Source organism: Caretta caretta, chromosome 2, assembly GCF_965140235.1.
Source record: "Caretta caretta isolate rCarCar2 chromosome 2, rCarCar1.hap1, whole genome shotgun sequence".
Lineage (NCBI taxonomy): Eukaryota > Metazoa > Chordata > Testudines > Cheloniidae > Caretta > Caretta caretta.
In genome coordinates this window covers 88,195,505-88,222,700 of record NC_134207.1, presented here as the reverse complement: position 1 = coordinate 88,222,700, position 27,196 = coordinate 88,195,505, and the positions used below count along the sequence as shown (strand labels likewise).

Sequence of the window (27,196 nt, the reverse complement as noted above, 5' to 3'; positions counted from 1 at the left end):
ACTATCTTGTTTTATGGAATATCAACTAGCTGTACATCAAAAGGCCACTTACTTAAAATAATCATTTGCATCAAACATTATGTGAATTTACCAATGAATTGTATGTGCATTGTTATGCATTCAGCAGTGCTATGCATACATGATGCAAATAAGCATATAACCACATCCAAAACTATATATAACCTTGTAAATCACATTTTTCATCTCACAAGGTACAGACAAAATTCCTCCCCCAGTATTTGGCCAATACCACATTCATGAATAGCATGAGGGTCGTTAAACTTAGAAAACCTTTTGAGTATCCAAAAGGTAGCCTGTAAAGGAATGATTTACAACTTATCTGATGAAGTGAGCTGTAGCTCACGAAAGCTCATGCTCAAATAAATTGGTTAGTCTCTAAGGTGCTACAAGTACTCCTTTTCTTTTAACTTATCTTAAGCAATCCTAAATCACAACAAAAAGAGGGGCCAGTCACTATGTGAATTCAATTACATTCTTTCATCAACATCAAACCACTGCTGCAGACAAAAGAAATGATTCCACTAAACTTTGGAAATGAACTGAGGACAGACTGTGAAGCATAAAGGAGGACGCACAACTGAATTAAGTGTTTTATTACAAGAACACCAGTGAAAATTATACACAGGAAGTGCCAAACACATAAGCACACTATTGGTAATATTTCCATTTCTCACTTACAATTATACATATTTTATCACTACAACACAATCAGTGACAAGAGTCACATCTGCAGCATGCAAACTGATACCAGGGGAACATTATTTGATTCAGAAGAGCCTGAACAACTTTGGATTCTTATCTGAGCCATATGAATATTCTCTTTCATCCCACCTTCTTCTCCAGATCCCTACTAATTCCTTCTCAATCCTGTGATCTAGAATCTGATCCTGCTTCACTTCCCTTCCTCCGTCTGAGTATAATCAGCTTATTGACATAGATCCCCCAACTCCAGCCTACATCCTAACTTTCCCTCATTCTTTATCCATTCAGCTAATGCCTACGTTGCTCTCCCCTCTTCTATTCTTCTCTCTTCCTGATCCAAGTTCTGCCCCTGCTTCCTACTTTTCTGGCCACCCACCAAGTGTTATTGTGAGGTTTCATAACTGCAGGGCCAGCTGCTCTTTACAAATCTCATGTATTACGTGCATTCCTATGCATGTCAGGGGCATGTGATAATTCAAGAATCTCTGTACTCTGCTTTGACAATAATGTAAAGCACCACAAAGTGGCCAAGTATTAGAATTATTATTATGCCATACACTCTGGGGCTCCTCCGAGAAAATTCCAGAGATAATGAGTTCTGAAGACAGCTGCTTGCTCCAAACACTGAGGCTCCATGATGAATCTGGCAGGACATCACTAAAGGTGTGCATGGTGGTGGGGAAGAGGGGGGACATAAAGGGAATGCTAGAATGTGAGACACAAAAACAGAACACAAGCAAGAAAGAGAAAAGGAGTAAATGGGTGTGGGAAGGGGAATGGAGCCTGAGATCAGGCAGAGACCAGATTGTAATTGGATGAAGAAAGGCTGTAGAAGAAAGAATGTTATTTCATTACAAACGCATTGCGGGGGGAGATGGCATCTCTAGGGACCATATTAGCAGGAATCCCATCCAAAGGACAACTAACCTAAAACGAAAACTCTGCTCCTAACCCAGTTTGCTAGTAAGAGGTCAGATATTGATCACTGGTCCAAAATATTTTTTTTATAATCTTCGTATGTTTTCCTGCAGCTATAACAGGATTTAATATTTTGTATAATTTTCATTAAGGTATGCGTACCATTATTTCAAAGTAACAATGGGAAGGAATTCAGTCGGGCTATGCAGTTAGTATAACACACACATAATTAATGATTATTAATCAAATCTGTTTTTCTGATATCATTTATAAAAGATAAAAGTTCTTTAGGAAGGTAAGGAGAGAGATGGAGGGTTTGAGAGAAGGAATGGCCACCACTGTTATAGCATTTTAAAGTGCAGGAATAAGATGATGTAATTGTGAAGTCAAATTTACAGTTTAAATTAATTGATCTTCATCCTGTGAACAACTTCGTTTCTGAAATAAGTTAATGAACTATCCGCTTATTCCAGCTGACTCCTCATACACCTGACTCTTAACACTTTAAGCAGATGGTGGAGGCTTAACAAATATTCAGGCCATATGATTTTGTGTATAAATGCACAAATTTCATTCCTTTCTTGGTCTGCTCTTATGCATTTTCAGATTAACACCAACAGTACATTGATGATAGTTTCCAAATAAAACAGGGCAGTGGATGCTCCTATTTCTTTCAGTAAAAATTAATTCATTATTTATGTTTGCAGTACAGTAGCACACCAAGGCCCCAATTAAGATTAGAACTCCATTGTGCTAGGTGTTGTTTATTCCAGCTTTTATTTTTAATACAGTTCAGAAAGATCTTACAACAAACACCGTAAATCTGACAAAAGCATCTTGGTAGATATTAGGCATTCTAGAAATCCTTTTTCTTTGTTTGCCATATAAAACTTCTTATTTTTGGTCCTATTTAAATAGTTTACTGCTTAAAGCTAACACAGCTATCTATTTGAAGTAGAGCTATCTTAACCTTTAATAGTCTCTGTGGAGTAAAATAAATCAAATACCCAATTCAAGAACTAAATGGTATGCTTCCCCCCACTGCCACCTAATTAATACGAAATGTTACATTTTGACATCAACTCACTCATTGAAGCATACTGCCTAAAATTAGCCATGTCACATACATTAATTTTGCTGTTGCCAAGGGACTACTGAACTGAGCGTACTTGTTTTAGTCTAGTATTTTAATATTGTTGCATAAAGCTTTTTGCTGTGAAAGCCAAGAATTCCCCACAAACCATTAATCTAAGTTGTTCTACTCATTACCGTCAGAAATTAGTTTTTCTAAAATATGTAGCTCAGAAACTGCTGACAAACTACTTCAAATCAATTTTTTTAAATGTTTCTCATAACTCATTGTTCAAGGCTAACTGAAAACTAATTAAAATTGTCAAGAAAATGATTTGAACAAGAAGAAAAGAAAAAAATGTCTACACCAGTGAAGAGGAAAAATTGATACTACTTGACTGGATCTCTGCTCTTGAATCTGTTGTCTTTATTGTTTGTCAAATGAGAATTCCTCTGCTGTCAAAGGGGTTTTTGACCTTTCAAAGCATCATATGTATGTCCCTATCAGAGAGCAATTGTCCATGTTCTTGTCCAGAACTCCAAGAACATTTCACTTCCTTTCTGAATGGAGAGAAAAGAACTCCCTAATCTCTCAATACAATTTATTCCCAAATTAAATGTCCATGTAACTAGATAACCAGAGAGTTAAAACATCAAGGATTTTCATCTCCCACTCTGACAGGAAGGCAGGAGGACAAAGAATCAAGTCAAGTGACATACGATAAATTATATTACACACAAGTCATTTTCCTTTCTCTAACAATAACACTACCTACATTAACTAGATTCTTATCCTTGGAAACTGAACACCTTCAAAAGTACATTCATCAAATTGTAGACAGCAAAAACCTGTCCAAATACCCCCAAATTTGGGAAACTTCCTGTTTGTGGAAGGAAAGAGATAGGTAGTACTGCAAGCAATGCAAGTGTTAAGATATTGCATCTGGCCCCTTATTTAGTCTTTTTTTTTTTTAAGTGTTTCTCTTCAAAACAGTTTGCATTACCTTTCAATTTGTTTTAAAAAAAATACTTAAAACCATTGTTCTCTCCAAGATTTTTTCCCCTTTGAATATTCCTTTTTACAAGATTCCTTTCCACTACTACTACAACATATTAATTTTTATTCCTTCATTCTAGTTTTCTTCTCTCTTTCCTAATTACAGGTATCAAAGTTTGAAACCTTTTGCCTACAGTTTTAAGCATAACAAAAACAACTTCAGTTTGCAGAATGTTCTGTCACACAGTTACCCAAATCATTTCGAAGAGCTAAGTACTACAATTGCAAAGAGATTTAGATGAAGCAATGTTCTCTCAATAGCACTGTCACACAGTGCTACAAGCTAAAATGAAAGAAAAGGAGTTTGAACTGAAAACAAACCTGATGGCATCCACGGATCAGATGAGGGCTTTAACAGTGTGTTCACCTGGTCCCAGTTAAGATCATCATCATCAGATTGACTATATCCACAGGAGCTAAATGGCTCATCAAAAGAACAACCTCCTGTAAAATAAATGCACAGGTACAAATTAAATCGAGCAAGCAATATCAGATGATGAGTTCTATTTCCTTTCCGAATCATTTGGATACCAAGCTGAATTTGAGTCACAGTCATGATAGCTTCACAGAAAATAGGAAATCTTTTTGCTGTGGAAATCTAATCTCAGAGGGGACAAACATGAAATTTAGAATTTCAGTCAATGTTTCACGTACTATTTGGCGTCCAGTACAAAAAACAAACAAAAAAAGGAGCCCAAGAGAACTCCTTCAGCACTGAGCACTGGCTGGAGCCAACAGACCTGAACATCACATCTTTGAGAGCAAGCAAGGGAGAAGAAAACAGGTGGCTCTGGAGAAAATTCTCCAAAAAGGAATAGTACTGTTTCTGTGTTTTCCTTCCCTTCCTCCTCAGTTGTCCAATCATCAGAGCAGCATCCTTGTTTCGGGGGACTACACCATTCAAAGGCAGAGCAGAGTAAAATAAAATATCAAGCATATAGAAGAAAGAAAACCTAGAATGTCTGCTCACTTTTATAGTTGCCAGAGCTTTATTTTGTTAATAGTAGTGTCACTCCTCAACCTCCTGGAGAATACATCATTATGAACACAGTAAGGGTCCAGCAACCACAAAAGAAAATAGAAATTCTTTGTTTCTTTCCTCAGGTGTATAAGCTTTCTTAAAATGGCCTGTATGGACAGAATTACTAAAATTTGTTTATAAAATGCTATCTTTCCTCCTGAAGTCTGTCATTTTACTCCATGAAAATGAACCTTTGTGGACAAAATACAGCCCTAATCATGCATACTTCAGTCCACATTAAAACAGGTGATGCACTTGTTCATATGAAACTAAACTTTGGGGGCTGACCCTCAATTTTGAGACCAGACTGTACAGATATAAGAGACCTAAATTTGCCAAGCTTCACTGAAAAGGGAGCTTCAAACAAAATATAGATACAAAACCTTAAAAAGAAGTCCCTAAATTGCTCCTACAATATTATTAAATCCATGACTAAAGAGTTTCCAAAATACTTTATAAGGAAATAAATGAGTTATGGATAAAATAACCAAAATATTAGCAAAACAGTCTTACTACAACCCACTACTGCCTTCCTATTACATACTGCTGGCTCATAACTGAGAATGAGACATTTTGTGAGAATTGTAACTATAAAATTCATTTTGCATTAACGAACAGTCAATAAAGCATCTCTTCCCTCTCCCCCCCCCCAAGTACTGCCATCTGCTTTCCTTTTATTGTGAATCTCACTTAACATATTGTGTACGTCCTAGTTCAGAGGCATAGGTCAACCTACACTGTTCTAAACTGTGCCATGTAGAAGTGTCTTATTCATTAGCTCTTGGTATGCCAGGGAAATTAGCACCAATGGAAACTGTATCTTTCTGTATCACTTTTAGGAGTACAAGTCTCAATTAGATAGTCCACTGGGTACCAAAAAATTCATTAAAGAACTTACAGCACTAAACTCAATCGTTCACCTTGACAACAGATTTAAGTCATCACTCTTACCAAATTTAACAAATTCAGAAATAAAACAGATTTGTTGAAAGCACACTAAGCGACATCTGTAACATTTGTGGTGAGAAGATTTAAACTATTATGCAGCATTTGCACGACATATGCTCTAATGTTTGCATAAATATTGCTTGATGTAGTAAAATTCATCTAGGTGCTTAGTTTCAGACACAGAACAAAGTAGACTTGACCTTGCATTTCACTATTTGAAGAGAAAAATATGCATGAATTTTTATAGGGAATGTCCCTCAGAAAGAGATCCAGAGAAAAGCAAGGGAATGGTTGAAGGGATGATTTACAAAGTAAATCCTGGAAGAATGCATATGACCAAATAAAAAAAAAGTTAGCAGTACGCTAGGGTTTACAGTTAAAATTTATGGTGTATCAATTTAATTCTCTCCATTATGAAAAGGTCTTTATGCATTGAAATGGCACATAAAAAGTCAGTTCTTCCTAAACCCAGGATAAGAACAGTGCTCCTACAAAGTCCAATACTTGTGAAAGTGAAGATTTTGTGAATTTTATATTGCCATTAGATGTTTCTCCCCTTCTCTCCAGTTATGAAGTTCACAGAAATATAGATAAACAGGACTGAAGAAGATGGGAAAGACCTACAAGTCTATCCATGCCATCTTCCTCTGCCAATGCAGGAGCATTTCTCAACATATTTTCTACTGTTTTCCATCATTTCTCGTGTTAAACTATTGCAAAGTCATACATCAGGAAGTCTGATAACGTTTGTTATTGTTTTTTTTCCTATTACTGACCATATGTGTTCCCCAAATAACTGCTCTTCATCTTTTGTATTTATACCCATCGAACACTTGAATGTCATCACCTTATATATATATATATATAACACCTCTTCTAAAAGTTAAATTAATCCAATCTTCACATATAGACTATATGTAAGAGGAAGACTTTTACATTCTACACTGCCACAGTGACCAGATTATCACAGTAAGATAGCCTAGCCTTAAATAGTTAAGTAAGAAAACTACTGACTGAAGTACATGAGATCCTTAATAGCATAGATGTCAACCCATGTTAACCTCTGCATTGGTTTTCAGAAGATAAAACAGATTAATAAATTGAGCTAGACAAAAATTGACTTATTAGGAAGTGTTTTGTAGATTAAAAAACTGTGTCTCATATGTATATTGGGTGCACAGGAAGTTTCATAAGCTGAACTAAAAACACTGAAAATATTTGAGAAACAGCTGGAGAGCATAACAGAATGAGAGAACAAAGTATTGACAATCAAGAACCATGGCAGTTTGAATGGCTTTTATTTGTTTGCAGGTAATTCTGATATTCACATATAATTTAGTTAGAAATGTGGCAAAGCTGTTCATAAATAGGCCAAAACAGCTGACAACAATATCTTTACACTAATTGCTAGTCACGCTCTCCATCTTTCTACTCCCTGTTCTGGCACAATGCTATTACTATACTTGGTTTCTATCTGCACAAAATGAAAACTGAATGCTTTCCTTCTGCACTGATGTTCAGTTAATTGGACATGATATAGACAAGACAACAAGGAAAAATATGTATCAATATCCCCAAACAACCTTAGTTCCTCATGTTTCTTCCACTGTTCTTAAAAAAAAAAAAAAAAACTTACAACCAACAAATTAGAGGACTGTTTAAACTCAGCTACAAATGTTTGATACGTTTTACTTAAAATCATTATTGTTCTATTTAACTGAGTTTATTTTAACAATTAAAATACAGACTATATCACCTTCTCTAAATCATGTTTTCACTTCACTTCTGAATTTAATTGACAAAAATGATAAAGGTGTATAAAATGCATCCTAACTTTAATCACGTCACATTTAGTGATACTGAGCACAGCAGAAACATTCTTTTAAAAGCTATATAATTTAATCAAGCAAAGCAATTTTCCCATGTTACCCTGGCATTAAAATATCTACAAGCTGAACTATATTTTAAAAGTACTATTTCTAGACTTACTGAAATATTTTAAAGAAAATAGGATGTATCTGTTCCATTAAGGTTCTCTGGTTTGTACTGCTTTTATACAAATTTGTGGATTCTTGAGAAAAATTTTATGGACAAAGGGTCTATTATTTCTTGTAGATATTAAAAGCTGTGGCATTCAGAATGAATAAAATTGTCCCCAGTAATTGTAGTGTTTCATCCAGTTCACTCTATGCCACTGTAGAACTCTATTTCTTGAGAAAAAATGTTCTGTTTTTACATGGCTAATTTATTATAGATCTTGAATATGTTGTTGGATTCAGCCAGAAAGTTAAGATAAAATGAAAGCTATTACTGACTTCATTTTTTCCAACAAGAATTAAGTTTTTTCAAGGTATTTATTTTACATTCGGCTTACTGTATGAAGGATACAACACAATATTGACTGTTAAAAAGACATTCGGGTTCGGAATGTGACACAATCCAACAAAGAAATTCGAAGTTGAGCCAGACACTTTGCCTTGATCCTGCTGTGTTTACATAATGCAGGGATCTCAGATTTTTATGTGGTGTTTCATCCAAATATATGCTACAAAATGTAAGGGTAATGGGACATGTTATGGCTAGGAGTATCAGCCTTAAATGTTAGTTTCTTTGACAGGGAAATGTATGCAGGCTAATACAATGCACCATAACCAGCAATGCAAATGCTCTGTGGCAAATTACAGCCAATTTTTACTGTAAGGCCCTCTGGGTTTCTGCAGCACTTCTATGAAAAGCAAATAGAAAATTCTGTGGCAGAGATAGGTAAACTCAGTTTTTGAGTTTATTGAATTAAACACGAACATGAATAATACAAGTAAAGCATTATTTATGTCCTAGTTGATATTAATTTTAATTTACATTTTGTTGTCCTCGAATTTTCAGGGTTTAATGTGGCACAGATGGTTGTGTTGTCGAAACATAACCACACTGTATGAGTTGTTGGGGAGGGGACAGAGGTTTTAACAGCTGGTTCAAAAATATTTGGGGCTTTTGGCAGAAGAGAAGACATAGGAAGCAATTTGGGCTCTTAGCACCCATGAGGTATTGGTGGCTTTTGGTAATGAGGAGGGGAAGCAATTCCTCTTTCCTCAGTGACAGATGTGTAGGACCAGTGGACTTTTTTTTTTCGGGGGGGGGGGAGGAGAAGGAAACCTATCTGTGACCGGGTGCCCCCTGCCCTTGCAGCCCCCACAGTCGTACTACACCCTGCACCAGGAAAGGAGCAGCAAAGTTGGGTCCTCCAGGCCTGCCTAGAGAGGCAGCATGGATGCAATCAGAGGTCAGCAGGCTCAGCTAAAAGGCACTGCAGGGGCTAAGCAGTTCAGTTCCTGGCTAGGGCCACTGGGGCAAAGCAGGGTGTGCCTTGCTGGCCACAGAAGCTCAAGAGACAACCAAAGTTTGGTTTTGGCTGCATTTGCTTAAACAGAGAGAGAGGGGACCTGAGAACTTTAACACTGAGCTAAGGAGTGAAGATAAAGGAGCCAGGTGGGAAGAAGCTTAGTATGTGGCTGCTGTCTAGAGCAATGGTCTCCAAAGCAGGGTGCACGTACCCCAGGGGGTGCTCAAGATGATCCACTGGGGGGGCGCGGCAGGAGGAGGCGGGGGGGGGGGAAGGCGGCTGGAGGAGCGCCGCCCTAAGATTAGCCGGAATGCCGCCCCTTACAGTGTGCCACCCTAGGCATGTGCTCCCTATGCTGTTGCTTAGAGCCAGCCCTGAGAGGTATCCTGAGGGAAGAGAGGGAGTTCTCCAACACGGAAGGGTTGACAGTGGTACCCTCACTCGTTCATTCGTTTTCAGAGTATTGCGACATATTGCAGTTTACATGTGTCCAGTTAAGTGGCTTTACGGATTATATTATCTAGTTTTAACTAAACTAACCCTCACAAAATGGACAAGTGGCTTAAAAAGAGTCCTGCAAAGACACAGTGGATTGAAGATAATACTAATAATGCGAGCACAAGCAAACAACAAGAAAATGGCAGAGCTGACAGTTCTTCTCCTAATTCGAGCTCTTCGTCAGCCACATTACGAGGTAAAAACAATGACGATCTAATAGATCTGACAAGAAGTCTGCCAAAAAATTTGAAATTATCAAGAAGACTATTTGAGATATGGATTTACATCCACTATCATTAATGATGAACCTTGCCCTAAATGTATATTGTGCCTTGAGATATTAGCTAATGATAATATGAAGCCATCACGATTAGCAAGACATTTAAAAACTAAGCATCCAGAACATGAAGACAAACCTCTACAATTTTTTCAGCTATGTTTAAAGTCATGAGATACTCAATCCAGTACTTTACAAAATTTCACTAAACTTAATGATAATCGTTTAGAAGCCTCTTTTGAGGTTTCTTACTTAATAGCGAAAGACAAAAAGCCACATACCATTAGGGAAACACTTGTTTTTCCTGCTGCGGCAAAAGTGGATGAAATAATGAACACAATATGGCGACAAACTAAAATGCATTCCTTTGTCAGCAAATACTGTTGGAAGACGTATAAAAAACATTGCTGAAGATTTGAACAAACAAGTATTAGAATAAATTACGCATTGTGGGAGGTTTGCTATACAGTTGGATGAAAGTACAGACGTTTCTAACATGTCTCAGTTTATGGTATTTGCTAGATCCTGTTTCGATAATGAAATACACGAAGAACTACTTTTTTTGTGAAAAGAACAGGAGTACTTGGGGCACCTTAGAGACTAACAAATTTATTTGAGCATAAGCTTTCATGGGCTACAGCCCACTTCATCAGATGCATAGAATGGAACATATAGTAAGAAGATGGGGGGTGTAGGGAGCTTGGCGGGCCGCATGTTTGAGACCCTGGTTTAGTTAAAACTAGATAATATAATCCGTAAATCCACTTAACTGGGCACACGTAAACTGCAACGTGTTGCAATACGCTGAAAGTGAATAAACGAGTGAGGATGCCACTGTCAACACCTCCGTGTTGTGGAACTCCCACTCTTCCCTCAGGATAACTTGCAGGGCCAGCTCCGGACACCAGCATAGGAAGCACGTGCCTGGGGCGGCACACTCTAAGGGGCGGCATTCTGGCCAATCTTAGGGCGACGCTCCTCCGGCCGCCCCTTTTCTTTTCCCACTCTGGGGGCGCTCCTCCTGCTGTGCCCCCCAATGGATCATCTTGCATGCACCCCACTTTGGAGACCACTGGACTAGAGGGCCCCTGGGTTGGAACCCGGAGTAGTGGGTGAGCCCCGTGTACCCCACTGACCACTGATTATGTGGTGTAAAGCCTGAGAAGGGGACAAGCTGGTTTGGAAGCTTGAGTGAAGGGCTGAATTTAAGGGCCTGATCTGGGGCTGAAAACCCTCATAGGGCAGACAGACAGACTGTTCTTGGACTTTTGCTACCCCAGAAGCATTTTGACTGCGTGACTCATCTGGAGGGTTGAGCACTGAAGGTTGATAACCTACCCAGGGCACCAGTTGCATCAGCTTGAGGCATTCAAGGAGTGAGTGTGCCCCATTATACCATCTCAGCAACTTCTGACAGCAACCCATTCCTCTCTGTCCCAATATCCACGAGTATATTCAACAGAGAGGGCCAAACATTAACTGAATAGTTTATTTAAAATGACCAGCAGGGAAACAGTTAACAATATTGACAAAGTGCCATCATTAAGCTCTACTGAAGAGAATAGGGCAAATCATACCTCACAGTTATTGTTTAGGATTCCCCACTTACGGAGACAAGACAGCGCCTGCACTCACTGCTTTACATTTGTTTGACATTTTTAAAATTAGAGGGTTATTTGCACACATAATGGACTAGAACCTTTCATTTACATATATAAATAAATCTTAGATTTTGCAGAACATTCTGCAACATATGGTGGATTCTGTGAGGCAAATTCTGTGACTGTGGAATTGTAGAATAACTATGGCCCTTAGGAAACTAAGCAATAATGGGGTGAAAAGTAAAGTACTGTCACACATTACAAACTGGCTAAGACAGAAATGAAAGACCAATTTTCAACGTAGCAAAACAGTGCAGGGCCCCATGGTTCTCTGCAAGGACAGTTTAATATATTTATTTAAGATATGGAGAAAGGGATGAGGTGACAAAATTCACGATTCAAAATTATTTACATTAGTCAAATTTGCAAAGACAATGATAGCCCTTAGATTGTCCTAGTAAGGCTAGATGAATGGGCAATTGTCAACAGACTTTTGTATTTAGGTATGTGGCTTACTGACCTACTTGGAAAGTTCTTTGTATGCAGATTCTTGACAAAACAAGATACAACTATTCCTTCAGTGCTATTATAGCCTATCAAGTTAAAACTACTTTCCAGATGTCTTAGTTCACAGATAGCTTTCACAACAAACTGCAACAGCCTCAAATGTGCCAATACAACTGTAACATGTCTGCAATGAAGTAAACATAAAAAAAATCCTTATAAACATTTTGCAAGAGAGGTCTCAAGCATGTGCAGAAATCCTTTTTGAAACGAAATAAACCCAAACTAGAAGTGGTTTCAAAATATGCAAAGACTTCAATTTGCAATATGGGCTCATGTCCAGAGTTGTGAACAATTCTCTAATATAAATTACTTGTTATAGAATCTGAAAAGAAATCTGTTGAATAAAATAAAAGCCTGGTTACTTCTAGATTAATAGTGAGTGAATAATATGGATATGGGGGGAGATTTTTCAAATGAAAAATTGGGACACATTTCTTCGTATTCTATATGTGTAGGTTTGCAATGGTTTTGACAAAGGCAGGAGTGGGGTGGGGAAAAAAGCTGTCCTAGGTGCATGGAAGGGTTTTGTCAGCCTGGGATGCAGTTCTCCATGTGGAAAGTTTTGGCCTGAGGGGTGTGGGAGGACTTTCACAGCTGGGAGATGCTAGGGAGTTGCACTGGGGTATGTGTGTGGGAGAGTGTGGACACAGACTTGTTCTGAGGCTGTAGAAAGGTTTTGGCAGCTTCACACAGTGGCTGATGGAGTGGAGAATCCAATTTTTGATGCTTCATTGAAGAGGGTCAAAAAGTTTGGATGACACTTCAGAAACAACCCAGAACTTTCACCAAACATTTGTTGCTGTTCTGTCTGTTCTCTCCACACACACACCCCTCACCCCTTTCAAAATGTTGTCAAAACCAACATGTCTCTGCAAAACATTTAAACTAAGAAGGAACACCATATTTCAGCAATGTTCCAATTATAAAGCCCCTGTGAAAACCTGCCCAAATTTGTCCAAGTTACTATAAAACTTCAAAAACATCAGTTTGCACATGCTCATAGACTTCATGAGTTTTAGCAACTAAAATCTGTGAAGACTGCACCCTCACTAAGCATACTTCATCCCCTCACATCTGCTGACTGGACTCTGCATGTACCAAACAACCGAGTATGCTCTCTCAGCTCCTAGTGCTGATCAGTCTGAATGCACCTTCAACACAGTGCAACTGCCATGTTCCAGCCCAAGGGTGAAGCTGGCCTTTGCCTATAAATGGCCTTTCCCTGTAATGGCTGTCCTGGGCAGGGTGGGCTAGGCCCCAGAACTGAGAATAGGGAGCCTGTGCTCTCAATGACTCTCATGCTGGCATCCGGGCAGCGTAGGAGAAGAAGCTGACTGATTCGAATGCAGAGTGGACAAAAGAATAGACCCAGGGGGAGGTAATGGAGTTGACTGGAACAATGAATCTAGTGAGGCTGGGACAAAGAGCCAGGAATGGTGAAGACTGGATGGAGCCAAAGAAGGGGTTGGGGAGAAGACTCAGATTGGATGAGAAACCTGGTCAGGGAGAGTAGGCCTGAGAGCCAGTGAGGAGAGGGAAATGGGAGACAGGAAAGACAGGAAGGGGGAACAGCAACTAGCTGGGCCTGAAGACTGGGAATTGGGGACGGGGGAAAGAGAGATTGGGACTCAGAGGAAACCCAGAGGGGGAGACTAGGATTGGCTGGGCAAGGAGACTGTGACAAGAAGCCTAAGGATTAGGGGAAGCCAGGAGAATGGGATTGGAACAAAGAGCCAGGAGTGGAAAAGAGACAAGACGTGAAAACGGATTGGAGCAGGGCAGAAGGGGTCAGACTTGGTGCAAACAGGTAGGAGAGTCTATGCCCACTGCACAAACATTTTTCCAGTGTCTGGAAAAGGAAACTAAAATTCCTGAGTCTCTCCATTCCCCTGCTATCAGCAAATATTTGTGAACCCCATTGGTGAAGTATTTCACCACCCTCTCGTGTTGGTCCATATACAGGATAACAACCTACTTCTGCTGTCAGTTATTCCATAATCTCAAGGGGTAGAAGCCTGTCTGGTGAATCAAATGTTTCTGGTCCTTCTTATGAACCATGTGGATGCCAATATGATACCCCATGATGAAATCAGTTTGTTTGCTTAAAAAACAAACCTAGGAAAAACCCCTAGGAAGGGGAAAAAACCCCTAGGAAATTAAACCTCCAGATTGCCTGTGCCATCTTAATTTGGCCCTCTTGTGTGTATGCATTTTTCCCCACAAAACTCCTGCCTCACCCAGAGCAAAGGATGAATCTATTCTGGTGATGAATCAGAGCTGTGTTATAAAGGAGGCTATTTCTACGCAGGACCCCTTCCTCATTTGTTGCACAAGTTGGAAGGTATGCAATGAATGAGGTAAGAGATTGCAGGAAGAAAAAAAGGATGGTTTCATAGTTAAGACAGTTGAATGCTGTTCAGGAAAACTGGTTTCTATTCATCCCTCTGCCACAGAGTTCCTGTGTTTAAACCAAACTTTCCAGAAATGGTCACTAATAGTGTGTTCCTCTTTCCGGTGCCTTGATACTCTAGAGTCTGATTTGCAGAAGTGCTGAGCACTCACAGCTGCCACTGAGGTCAGTGAGAGCTGTGCCTTGCACATATGCAGTGCTATATAATAAGTACTCTGAAAAACCAGGTCTCAAATTGAGCACTCAAAATTAGTGGAAACTTTTTACCTTAATCTCTGTGTCTCAGCTCACTAGCTGGTACCGCCCCCCACCTTATCTCACAAGGGTGTTGCAGAGATAAATTAATGTATGTCTGTGAAGTACTCAGATATTGTAGTGACCAGCGCCACAGAAAACCCCATAATGAAATGGTTAACTCAGGGCTTGTCTACACAGCCCCACAGTTCAGATTAAAGGGGTTTTGAATTGCTGTGCATGGTCGCATGATGTGCTGTAACTCCCCCATGTTTACAGAGTACTATGTTTATGCTAACTAGCTACCTTTTGTTGGTGCTCACAGCATCCACATGGGGGAGTCACAGTGCAGCACACCAGTGCACGCTGCAGTTCAGACCCCTGTAGTCCGAACTACGGGGCTATGTAGACGTAGCCTCCCTCTCCATCGATGGTTTGAATACTGTGCTGTACATAAGGAACAGGGCCATACCCTGAACACTGAGGATAAAGGAAATGATGAAAGGCTGCTCACTACGTGAGCTCTGTGTACTGAATGAGGCAGAATTATTGTGGAAAAAAATATGCAATCATATAATTCAAGAAGGTATCAGAATGCCTATGAACAGGAATGACAAATTAAGGTTTGCATACAGGCAACCTTAATACTGGATTTCCCCAACTTTGAGTGCTTGACTTTTCAGCCTTAATTATTAAGTTGTTTTGACAATTGTGTGTGTAAAGCTGTATATTACAGCCAGAAGAATGGCCATGATCTGTCTAGCTCAGTAGCCTGTCTTCTGAGAGTGGCTGGTGCCAGATGCTTCAGAGGAAATGAACAGAACTGGGCAACTTATTGAGTGATCCATCCTCTGACATCAGTCCAAGCTTCTGATAGAGGTTTAGGGACACCCAGAGCATTGAGTACCCTGACCATCTTGGCTAATAGCCATTGATAGACCTATCCAATACTAAGTAGTCAGCCATGAAGGGTTTTTCAGAACATGCACCAAAGCAAATAGACAGATCCTCAATTCCATAAAGAACTTTATAGGGTTTCTTCCTAGTATTGTAGGAATTATTAAAACAGATGTTTGCAGAATCTATTCAGAGTTTTATGGCTTAATAGTATGAAAGGCTATCATGTTAGCTATTAAAATAAGTTTGTGGGTTTTTAATAAAATTATAAGTTAATACTAACAAAGATAAGTTATTGGTACAAAACAAAAGCCACCACAGCCTTTTAGAATTTTATTCCTTTTTATATCATTTTAATTATTTTACTTGTTTATACAGTGGCAACTATATAACCTTTACAACTTTTAAAGTAGTATATCTGTCAAACAAATTGATCTCCAAACAACTTAAGTTTACATATAAAATATACACAACAAATGTAAAATAAGAAACTCACTGAGACTAATAAAAACCAGGAAAGAAAGCACAGTAAGAACATACATAAACAAAGAACATACAAACTAAAATAATCAAAATGAACAATAAGGAAAAGAAATGGTGATCAAAGCCTCACACCTTCTGCCAGAAATGACACCTACAGCAGAAATACAGGTTTCAGAGTAGCAGCCGTGTTAGTCTGTATCCACAAAAGGGAGTACTTGTGGCACCTTAGAGACTAACCAATTTATTTGAGCATAAGCTTTCGTGAGCTACAGCTCACTTCATCGGATGCATTCAGTGGAAAATACAGAGGGGAGATTTTTATACACAGAGAACATGAAACAATGGGTGTTACCATACACACTGTAACAAGAGTGATCAGGTAAAGGTGAGCTATTACACGCAGGAGAGCAGGGTGGGGGGGAGAAGACACCTTTTGTAGTGATAATCAAGGTGGGCCATTTCCAGTAGACGACAACAATGTCTGAGGAACAGTGGGGGGGAGGGGAAACGGGGGAATAAACATGGGGAAATAGTTTTACTTTGTGTAATGACCCATCCACTCCCATCTTTATTCAAGCCTAAGTTAATTGTATCCAGTTTGCAAATTAATTCCAAATCAGCAGTCTCTCGTTGGAATCTGGTTTTGAAGTTTTTTTGTTGAAGAATTGCCACTTTTAGGTCTGTAATCGAGTGACCAGAGAGATTGAAGTGTTCTCCAACTGGTTTTTGAATGTTATCATTCTTGACGTCTGATTTTTGTCCATTTATTCTTTTACGTAGAGACTGTCCAGTTTGACCAATGTACATGGCAGAGGGGCATTGCTGGCACATGATGGCATATATCACATTGGTAGATGCGCAGGTGAACGAGCCTCTGATAGTGTGGCTGATGTGATTAGGCCCTATGATGGTGTCCCCTGAATAGATATGTGGGCACAGTTGGCAACGGGCTTTGTTGCAAAGATAGGTTCCTGGTTAGTGGTTCTGGTGTGTGAGTAGGGACATTAGGGGAGGAGAGCTGAGGAAGCGTTGTTCTAAGTGAGCCATAAAAATGTTGGCATACTGTGGGGCCATGCAGGTGCCCATAGCAGTGCCGCTGATTTGAAGGTATACAAATATACTGGCAAATGCTTTTCTACAAAGGAAATGACTATCAAAGCAGTCCATCAGGAACCAAACCCCTCTGTATGGCCAAAGACTGAAAGCTGTGTAAAATGTTAATATCCTCAGGTATGTCATGCCATTAGAACACCGGGGTGGGGGTGGATGGGTGGTGCAGATCAGCTTTCAAATATAATATAATTATTAGATAGATGATAGACACAAACAAACCCCTCCACACAGGTAGGCAACGTAAAAAAAAAATCGTGCATAGGAGGGTCAAACTGGAGGCAAGTGATCAGCATATGTTTTGGAATTGTGCCAAACTACAAAAATATTCAGTTCTGATAAAAATATTCTACAAAAATGATTAAATCAAAGTCAAGCTTCCCTTATGCTTTGTATCTTGTTTGTTACACATAAATGACAATGCCATATTTCACAGATACAAAAAGCTCTTACATAAATTGCTTCAATTGCTTAGACCAAAAACACTAAGCTACAAATAACTGAAGGAGGAATATCATGCAATATCTGCAAAATAGAATTCACAAGTTAAAAGATAGTCTGCCATTAGGGGGGAAAAAAGCCTCATGCAAGACTCTGATCTTATATGGTTCCTATAAAAGGATTTTCTCAAGAAGATGATCCTAAATATCTTTTTTCAATGAAGCGACCAAGAACAATGAAACCCCACAAAATATTTTGATTCATAGCTCCCTGAATTCAAGAACTACATATCTGCTATTTGTATTTATACACACATGCATTTCAGTGATGCTTTAGCTTCAATCCCATGTAACAACTTATAAATCAGGGATCATGCTCTCCAGCCCATCGCATAAACCTGCTCCTTTGTTCCCTTCCTGCGAAAGCCAAACTTACTCAACCAAATTCCAGGAGATAATATATGACAAAAGCATGTTGTTCATGCACACATATGTAAGCTATTGTCAGAAGTATATAATTTATCCCTCCACTTTTATGGGAAGTCTTCATATAATAATTATTGAGTTGACTAATATTTAGCACTTATGCAGCTCTCCATCAATAGATCACAAAGTGCTTTATGAAGATGGGTAAATATTACCCCTGGATGTACAAAGTTCAGGTGCAGGGAAATTAAGTATCTTGACAAAAATTACAGAATGAGTCAATGGCAGCGCCAAGAACAGAACCCAGATTTCCAAGCTGGAAATCTATCCACTGGATAATACTACTTCCTACTCCCTAACTCCATCAATTGTGCATGACTGTTATCTCACTTTAACAAACAAACAGGAAAAGTAAGGAAAACATTGTGGTTAGTGCTGATCTCTTCTCCCATTCATTACAATCTTAGGCTAAGCTGGTAAATCATGCGTGTAAACATGCATGTTTTGCTTGTTTATGGATTCATAGATTCCAAGGCCAGAGGGGATGATCTAGTCTGACCTCCTGTATAGCACATGCCGTAGAACAGAGGTGGGCAAACTACGGCCCATGGGACCATCCTGCCCGGCCCTTGAGCACCCGGCTGGGGAAGCTAGCCCCCGGCCCCTCTCCTGCTGCCTCAGCTCACCATGCCGCCAGCGCTCTGGGCAGTGGGGCTGCGAGCTCCTGCGGGGCGGCGCAGCTGCCAGCCTTGCTGCTCTGAGAGGCATGATAATGGGGCAGGGAGCAGGGGGAGTTGGATAAGGGGCAGGGGGTCCGGGCGGCAGTCAGGGGACAGGGAGCAGGGGGCGGTTGGATAGGCATGGGAGTCCCAGGGCTCCTGTCATGGGGCGGAGGGGGGGTATGGATGGGGTGGTCAGGGGAGGGGAAGTGGGAGAGGGCAGATAGGGGGTGGGGGCCAGGCTGTTTGGGGAGGCACAGCCTTCCCTACCCGGCCCTCCATACAGTTTCGGAACTCCGATGTGGCCCTCAGGCCAAAAAGTTTGCCCACCCTTGCCACAGAATATCCCCAAAATAATTCCCAGAGCAGATATTTAAAACAAAACAAACAGCCAGCCAACCTTGACTGACAATTTTTAAATGACGGAGAATCCTCTAAGATCTTGGCGAGTTGTTCCAATGGGTAATTGCTCTCATCATTGAAAATGTACACCTTATTTCCAGTCTGAATTTGTCTAGCTTCAACTTCTAGCCGTTAGATTAGGTTATAACTTTCTCTGCTAGATTGAAGAGCCCATTATTAAATATTTGTTCCCCATGCAGATACTTACAGACTGTAATCATGTCACCCCTTAACCTTCTTTGTTAAGATAAACAGATTGAGCTCCCTGAGTCCATCACTATGAGGCACAATTTCAAATCCTTTAAATCATTCTCGTGGTTCTTCTCTGAACCCTCTCCAACTTATCAACATCCTTCTTGAATTGTGAACACCAGAACTGGACACAGTATTCCAGCAGCATTTGCACCAGTGCCTCAGAGGAAAATATCCTCTATACTCCGACTCAAGATCCCCCTCTTTATGCATCTCAGAATCACATCAGCCCCTTTGGCCACAATATTAAACTGCGAGCTTGTCTCATTATCCACCGTGACCCTGAAATCTTTTAGAGTCACTACTTCCCAGAATACAGTCCGCCCCTTCTTTAATGTATGGCCTACATTCTTTGTTCTTAAATGTACACATTTAGCTGTATTAAAACACATTTTTAGTTGGCCCAGCTTACCAAGTAATCCAGATAGCTCTGGTTTCAGAGTAGCAGCCGTGTTAGTCTGTATCCGCAAAAAGAAAAGGAATACTTGTGGCACCTTAGAGACTAACAAATTTATTTGAGCATAAGCTTTCATGAGCTACTGCTCACTTCATTGGATAGCTCTGCGTCAGTGACCTAGCCTCTTCGTTATTTACCAATTCCCGTGTCATCTGCAAACTTTGTCAGTGATTATTTTATGTTTTCTTCCAGGTCATTAATAAAAATCTTGAACAGTCTAGGGCCAAGAACCAGTACCCACAGGACACCAATGATAAAACACACATGCACTGACGATTACCTGTTTACAGCTACATTTTAAGACCTAACAGTTAATCACATTTTAATCCATTTAATGTCTTTCCAATTTTTAAACAAAATGTCACGTGCTACCAAGTCAAATGCCTTACAGAAGTCTAACACTATCACCTTTATCAACCACATTTGTAATTTCATCCAAAAAAAATCAAGTTCGTTTGAGAAGATCTATTTTCCATAAATGCACTTGGATTGACATTACTATTATCCTCCTTTAATTTATTATTAATCAATAACATATCAGCCACTCCACTGCCCACCAAGAATCAATATCAGACTGACAGGCTCATAATTACCCAGGTCATCCCATTTGCCCCTTTTAAATATCAGCAAAAGAGAAGTTTCTTTCAGTCTTCTGGAACTTCCCTAGCGTTCCAAGACATATTGAAAAAAAATCAACGTTAACAGTGCAGTGAACTCCTCAGCCCAATCTTAAAAAAAAAAAAAAAAACACAAAAACAAAAAAACCCCTCTTGGATGCAAATTATCTGCACCTTCTGATATAAAAAGATCTAACTTTAGGAGCTTATGATATTATCTGATTAAACTATGATTATATAGATCATTGTTGCTACCACTTTTATATAATTGCAACAAACCTTGTACAAAATGGGTCATGAAAGATGTCTATGGTAAGGTTATGATTCGCTGAATATGATTATCATATTTGCATGCATGTATCATTTTGTATCTGAAGTTATGAATATTAACTATGTACCTGTATTTCTAATGAGTTTGGTTCTGGGAAACACCAACAAAGTGTTTAGCCAGCACATTGTGAAGGAACTATTCAAGTTAAGTGGCTCATCAAAAGGACACAACTCACAATGGACGACACCCATCTACACTGAATAGACTATCCTATGAACGTTCTGTCTGGGGTATCGGAAATGGCTTCTTCTGTGACTAAGTGAAATCATGTATGGACATGTGACTTTTCCATGTGAATCCAAACTCCATCTCTTACCTGTAATTTTCCACTAGCTGTGCTGAGGGCTTTGTTTGAAACAATCGATTTCCCTCCACATGACAGAAGCTATAAAAGGCCCTGGAAATCCCACCATTTTGCCTCTTTCCTGCTCAAACTTCTGGACTATGGACTTATACTAATGGGAGCATTCTAACCAAGGGACTGATGACTTTCCAATGATTTGGAAGTAACCAGAGACTTGGTTTAAACCAGAAGTTTATGCCATCACTGCTACAAGCCTGAACCAAGAACTTTGCAATTGTGGTATGTATTTGATTCCTTTAACCAATTTTAACTCTCACCTTTTTTCTTTTTATAAATAAACCTTTAGATTTTTTTAAACTAAAGGATTGGCAACAGAGTGATTATTGGGTAAGACCTGAGTGGGTGGCTGGTCCTTTGGGATCAGAAGAACTATTAAAGTCATAAAGAAGGCTTACAAAGCAAAAGTGAACAGTCACATAAATGATTACGACGTGAAACAAAAGAACTTAAGAGCTGAAAAAGAACAATGTAAGTAAATCCAACTCTATAAAATGTAACTGCATCCAAAATGTAATGAGGTATATAAAGCCAAATGAAAGAAAAGAAAGTGAAGCCTACGTAATACAGTGTGGCTGCACCAAAATCAGAATACAGCAAGGACAGTCCAACCAAAATGATGAGAAAAGAAATCAAAACAACAAAGGTGAAGGGAATTTCTTTTTTCCAAAATGTGTGTGTATGTATGTATTTTGTGTTTAACTGCAAAATCATGTCCGATTTGCATCTCCTGCTTACTTAGGAAGAGCACATCAGTGTGTTCACCTCAAAGTACAATATGGGTGCAACTGTTCTTTGGTGCTGTTTATAAGCAAAGTGAAGAGGAAAGGTAACTTTCATGTTAAGCTCTGGTCAGATACAGTAGTCAGTCATGATATTCAAGTGGAGATCAACGACACTTTGTCCTTCAGTAATTATAGTGACAAAATACACATACATCTTCTTTCCACTGAATATCGGTATTCATTTTGCCTATGCTGCACAGCAGCAGCAGTGTCCTGCCATTTTCATTTACATCATGAATACTCTCACATTCTTGCTATGGTTTTGATTTCACCACCGTCTCTACTTTCAGCTCACTGTCTGAAAAGATGTTTCACCAAAATATGCACTTCGCAGGTAGGTCTGATTAGAATTAAAAAGGAAGACATACAAACAAAATAATAAGTTGACCATTTCACGAACTTGTTTTGTTTCGCTGAAGGCACACAGTGGCCTAATAACAAAAAGGATAAAACAAAATGTGACCAAAATTAACACTTAAGATGTTTCTTACTAGTGTTCACCAAGGTGAAATTCCACCCTGTGCAAAGAGTAAATTCAAGCTCCAGGCCTATGCACCATTAAGCTTTCAATATAAGACTTAAGAAGGACATAAGAAGTTGTGATGACTGACTGTAGAAAGGCGAATTTCACGTCACCCACCAGTAGCTGCCTTGGAGGTTGTACACGAGTAGTTCATAAGTCAAAAGCATGTGTCCCCTATGCCCTTCTACTCCATCTAAGGTGCTCAAAGTAATCTACAGATTATTAAAATATAAAATAGGGTAATCCATCAAAGATTCGCAGCAGAGGGAGAGAAACTAAAATGTCAAAGTGGCATCGGTCGAGAGAGGAAGCTACACATACTAAAGCCTCTGAATAAACCAAAAATACCTTGGGGGAGGGCGGGGTGAAGACAGTTGAGCCATTTATTGTTAAAAATGATAGGTAGCGGCTGAAACACACAACCCATATCCAAAAATCCACCATACATCAGGGCTCACTTACCTCCCACACCCTGCCCAATCTAAGACTCGGCGATGGAACTTCAGAAGAATACAATAATCAAGACTGTAACTACAAGGCCACATAATGCTTCTCTAAGATCACCACAGGATAAATAAGACTGCAAGTTTTGCAGCAGGAAGAACTCATATACCACATCCATCCCATAGCTTTCCACAAACAGGGCATGGTGAAAAAGAATGCTCAGATTTTGACGCTGGCTAACTTCTTTCAAAATAACAGGTTTCAGAGTAGCAGCTGTGTTAGTCTGTATTCGCAAAAAGAAAAGGAGTACTTGTGGCACTTTAAAATTTATTAGTCTCTAAGGTGCCACAAGTCCTCCTTTACTTTCAAAGTATGCTCTCTTGAGTCACAAAGCTATATAAAACTTTCGACCACTAATATCACAATTCTTTCAAAATATATTGCTTTTTGAGAAGTTACTATTTAGTAACACTGTAGCTTTCCACTTCTATTTAACTGTTAAAACCTAACACTCAAATACTTAATTTGAGATGAAGATACATTGTCCTAAAGTGCAGTTTTTCCACACACAGTATGCAATGGATGCTGCACTGGATGTGCTGAGATTAAGACTAAGGAGATGATAAACAATACGGAACCAGAGAGACGTTAGCCTTCTGCCTGGGCATCCATTTTTCCACCCAACAAACTAGTTTTCAGCCAGATCTCATACCATGCGTCTAATTATTTTGACTGAAGAAAAAGAGGGCTACTTTAACAGATTTACCATAAATCTTAGTTAAATTTATTATAGGGTTTAAAAACCAGCTGACACGACAGATCTTACTTTATAGGTCAAAATATCTCTGTTTACCCCTTTCATCACAGTAGTAGGTAAATGGCCTATTAATGACAGGCAGTTCCCGTGTGGTCACAAAACAATTACAACGTATGATCTGCTAAAATAATGTATTGGCGCATATCCTTCACAGAGCAGTACACTGGGTTATATTAAAATATGCAACTTCGTATGTTTAAAGTGGAGATTTTAATACCAATCTATTTGTGCAAGATCAATTAAAAAGAGATACAAAGAAGTTCTGAATTTTCAAACTTGGATAAAATTCAGCTCTCAGAGTGAGATCTGAGATTTGTTTTTGCACTTTCACAATATTTATTGCAGGTTAATACTGTCTATTAGTTACTAGACAGAAGAACTAAGGGCTTGCCATGCTATCAAATCCAAGATGATGTTTCAGCCATTTCATTCGCACACAGGACATTCTGAACTGAATCAATTTTTTTTTCTGTTGTCAAAAACATTGTATGAAATTTCTTTTTATATACATATAAAGGTATTTCAATGAGAAATCTTGCAGTATTTCTCATCATCTGCTAGTTCAGCTTTTCAAACAGATATCTTCATCTTTAAACTCCTCAAGCTAAAAACCACAAGTCACCCTCTACGGTGCTGCTCATCTTTAAAGAGTATCTTGTCTTCTTGTCTCCCAGAAGACAAAAATCCACAAAGCAATCTCAGGTAATTTGAAACCACTGCCTGATGCTTCCCCAAACCCTGTCTTTTTGAGCCTGAAATCTTTCCGTTAAACCCATATGGGACTGGGGGGGCATTTCAGACTAACCTAATTTCTAAGCCCCTGCTTAGAAGCTCCACAGCGGCTCGCTTGCGCACACAGTCTGTTTCATGCTTTGAACTTTAAAAAGGATTTAAACAGTCAATCTCAATATCATAATAAATCCAAGTGCATTACTCTCCTATCGATTGTGAGAAAATAAAAGTTTGAAGCTTGATTTCATGGGTAATCTTCTCCATTTGCTTGATGAGTTTTGCAGTTGCTAAAGAACACTCAGTGCATCCTGTTAGATAACAGCATATTAAACTGGGATGAGAAATCCAGACCATTTCAGAATGCATTTCAAGTCTTAAGTAAAGAAGCAATATTAATTTTGTTAGTCTAAGGGTTTTCAATTATTCTACAATTAAAAACAAACAGTAAACACTTCCCCAGTAAGGGTGTGTAAAGGTTTGGACTCACCCCATAGTGCCTCCTGCTGGTCATTGGGAATTAGCTCTTTTCCAGCCTGGAGCGCCCTCTGCAGGCTGGTGATCCACACAGCTCTGGCTGCCATGTCCCTCACAGAGCCCGGTGCCCCTTTCTCTAGGGTTCTGCCCCCTGGCAGTACCCCCACACTCTGCCTCTGGGTCTCCCCATCCTGGGGAACCCCAAACCCACTATCCCCACCTTGCCTCAATCTAGGCTAATGCCAGTCATCACCAAGCCCCTGCTCCTTGGGGCAGACTGCAGTGTAAAGGCCACTCATCATAGGCAAGGGGGTTTGGACCGGTTACCTTCCTCCTCCCAGTACCTCTATGGGTCTTGGACCAGGCCCTGCAGCCTGGGGAGTTGCCAGCCTGGAGCTCCCCTGGCCCTCTCCAGTCCTGCTTCACTCCCAGTACCCTGTCAGGCAGGCAGCCAGGCCCTGCTCTCTCCCAGCCTGGAGAGAGACTCCTTGGGCCCCTGGCTCACAGCCTTTTTATACAGGCCAACTGGGGCCTGATTGGGGTATGGCCCAGCTATGGCTGCTTCCCCAATCAGCCATCCTCAGCCACAGCCCTCTCCAGGGCTGCTTTTAACCCCTTCTATTTTAGGAGCGCTACAGGGTGCTACAATTTTAAAATACTTTTATAAATGATACACAATGTTTATAATGTATTTTATATTTCTTATGTTCAAATGTAAACAGAATATATAATAAAATATACTTTCTAAATCAGCAAAGTTTACAGTAAATACTGGTATCCGTTATGTTTGTTATTTTATTATACTTTATTACTAGTGTTTTTGCTGAAGGTGGGGGGTATTTTAAGCAGCCCATTGTATTTGAACAGGTGAAAAATGTATGAATGCCCTCCATCCCCTTTCCCCATTAGAACAGGTGCCAATCTGAGAATTTTATAAACTGAAAGAAATAAAATAAAAATCCTGTTGAAATAGACTACGCATAATACATATATATTTTTTAATCTACAGGTTCCCTCCTTAACTTCTTTATCCAATTGTAGGGCTGCATTTAGTTTGGCGGGGGAGGGGTATTTTATATTTTGTTTTGGTTTTTAAATTAAAAAGTATGTTTCTTTCCACTGTGTGACTGTGACGCTAAAGGGCTCCTACAGGCACATCCCAATCTATTCAGCCCTATGCCTCAACTCTAGGTATCCAAACTGGCCTATAAGAATGAAGTTACCTTCCCTTAGTAGCACCTCTAAGTACAGCACTTTACCTCTTGGCTGAAAAGAGGACAAGATCTCCTTCTATCCGGTGGCTTTAGAATCATAGAAGATTAGGGTTGGAAGAGAACTCAGGAGGTCATCTAGTTCACCCCCTGCTCAAAGCAGGACCAACACCAACTAAATCATCCCAGCAAGGGCTTTGTCAACCTCTGAGGATGAAGATTCCACCACCTCCCTAGGTAACCCATTCCAGTGCTTCATCACCCTCCTAGTGAAATAGTTTTTTCTAATATCCAACCTAGACCTCCCCCACTGCAACTTGAGACCATTGCTCCTTGTTCTGTCATCCGTCACCACTGACAACAGCCTAGCTGAAGGTTGCTACCCCCTCACTCTTCTCTTCTGCAGACTAAGTAAGCCCAGTTCCCTCAGCCTCTCCTCATAAGTCATGTGCCCCAGCCCCCTAATCATTTTCGTTGCCCTCTGCTGGACTCTCTCCAGTATGTCCACATCCTTTCTGTAGTGGGGGGCCCAAAACTGGATGCAGTATTCCAGGTGTGGCCTCACCAGTGCCAAATAGAAGGGAATAATCACCCTCGATCTGCTGGCAATGCTCCTACTAATGCAGCCCAAGATGCTATTAGCCTTCTTGGCAACCAGGGCTCACTTCTGACTCACATCCAGCTTCTTGTCTACTGTAATCCCTAGGTCCTTTTCTGCAGAGCTGCTGCTTAGCCAGTTCTTCCCCAGCCTGTAGCTGTGCACAGAATTCTTCCGTCCTAAGTGCAGGACTCTGCACTTGTCCTTGTTGAATCTCAACAGATTTCTCTTGGCCCAATCCTCCAATTTGTCTAGGTCATCCTGGACCCTATCCCTATCCTCCAGCATATCTAACTTTCCCCCCAGCTTAGTGTCATTCGCGAACTTGCTGAGGGTGCAATCCATCCCATCATCCAGATAATTAATAAACACGTTGAACAAAACCAGTCCCAGGACCAACCCCTGGGGCACTCCGCTTGATACCGGCTGCCAACTAGACATCGAGATGTTGA

At 39.9% G+C, this 27,196-nt stretch overlaps 1 protein-coding gene across 9 annotated transcripts in view; it reads right to left on the bottom strand.

Annotated features, from left to right (window-relative positions):
* PTPRM (protein tyrosine phosphatase receptor type M) overlaps window positions 1-27,196 on the bottom strand; it is a 682,939-nt gene that overhangs the window by 501,762 nt on the left and 153,981 nt on the right. For all 9 annotated transcript variants that reach the window (XM_048840290.2, XM_048840291.2, XM_048840293.2 and 6 more), the window contains exon 2: window positions 4,091-4,213. In XM_048840290.2, coding sequence (XP_048696247.1) covers window positions 4,091-4,213 — 123 coding nt within the window. The remainder of the gene's footprint in view (window positions 1-4,090; window positions 4,214-27,196) is intronic.